General features: G+C 63.6%; 1 protein-coding gene across 1 annotated transcript in view; it reads left to right on the forward strand.

Moving 5' to 3' along the window:
* Positions 1–730, forward strand: part of LOC104494779 (probable inactive glycosyltransferase 25 family member 3) — a gene marked incomplete at its 3' end in the record, with an annotated part of 2,401 nt that overhangs the window by 1,180 nt on the left and 491 nt on the right. Inside the window, exons 5-7 of the mRNA XM_010137661.1 lie at positions 49–168; positions 249–368; positions 494–593. Coding sequence (XP_010135963.1) covers positions 49–168; positions 249–368; positions 494–593 — 340 coding nt within the window. The remainder of the gene's footprint in view (positions 1–48; positions 169–248; positions 369–493; positions 594–730) is intronic.

Genomic DNA, 730 nt, shown 5'->3' on the forward strand with positions numbered 1-730 from the left:
GGTGGGGGGTTTAGGGGGGCTGCGGTGCTGACCTGTCCCACCCGGCAGGCGCAGAGGTCCACGTGTGCAACCAGCAGCGCTTTGGCTACATCAACGTCCCTGTGAAGGCCCACCAGACACTGGAGGATGAACATGCCAACTTTGTGCACCTCACTCTGGAGGCCATGGGTGAGTGCCCACGGGGGCAGGGTCCCGGAGGTGTCCCCCGCCCCAGGAGTGCTGCGGTGCTGACCTGTCCCACCCGGCAGGCGCAGAGGTCCACGTGTGCAACCAGCAGCGCTTTGGCTACATCAACGTCCCTGTGAAGGCCCACCAGACACTGGAGGATGAACATGCCAACTTTGTGCACCTCACTCTGGAGGCCATGGGTGAGTGCCCACGGGGGCAGGGTCCCGGAGGTGTCCCCCGCCCCAGGAGTGATAGGGGTTGTTGGTCCCGCTTCCTGGCCAGGGATGTCTGGGCTCCGCTGAAGGGCTGTCCTCCCTCTCCACAGTGGATGGTCCCCCCATGCAGCGCTCCAGACATATCTCCCTCCTCCCCAAGCCACTCACAAAAATGGGCTTTGATGAAGTAAGTGTCCAGTGGACCCATCCGTGTCCCCACATCCATCCCTCTGGCTGCATCTGTCCATGGCAATGCCCACCATGGGCTTTGGCTGAGCTTACTGTCCCCCATCCTGTGCTAGCTGGGCAGGCCGTTTCCCCCCCGTGACAACCTGCCCCCTCGGCGG

Source organism: Buceros rhinoceros, unplaced genomic scaffold (assembly GCF_000710305.1).
Source record: "Buceros rhinoceros silvestris isolate BGI_N320 unplaced genomic scaffold, ASM71030v1 scaffold20886, whole genome shotgun sequence".
NCBI lineage: Eukaryota > Metazoa > Chordata > Aves > Bucerotiformes > Bucerotidae > Buceros > Buceros rhinoceros.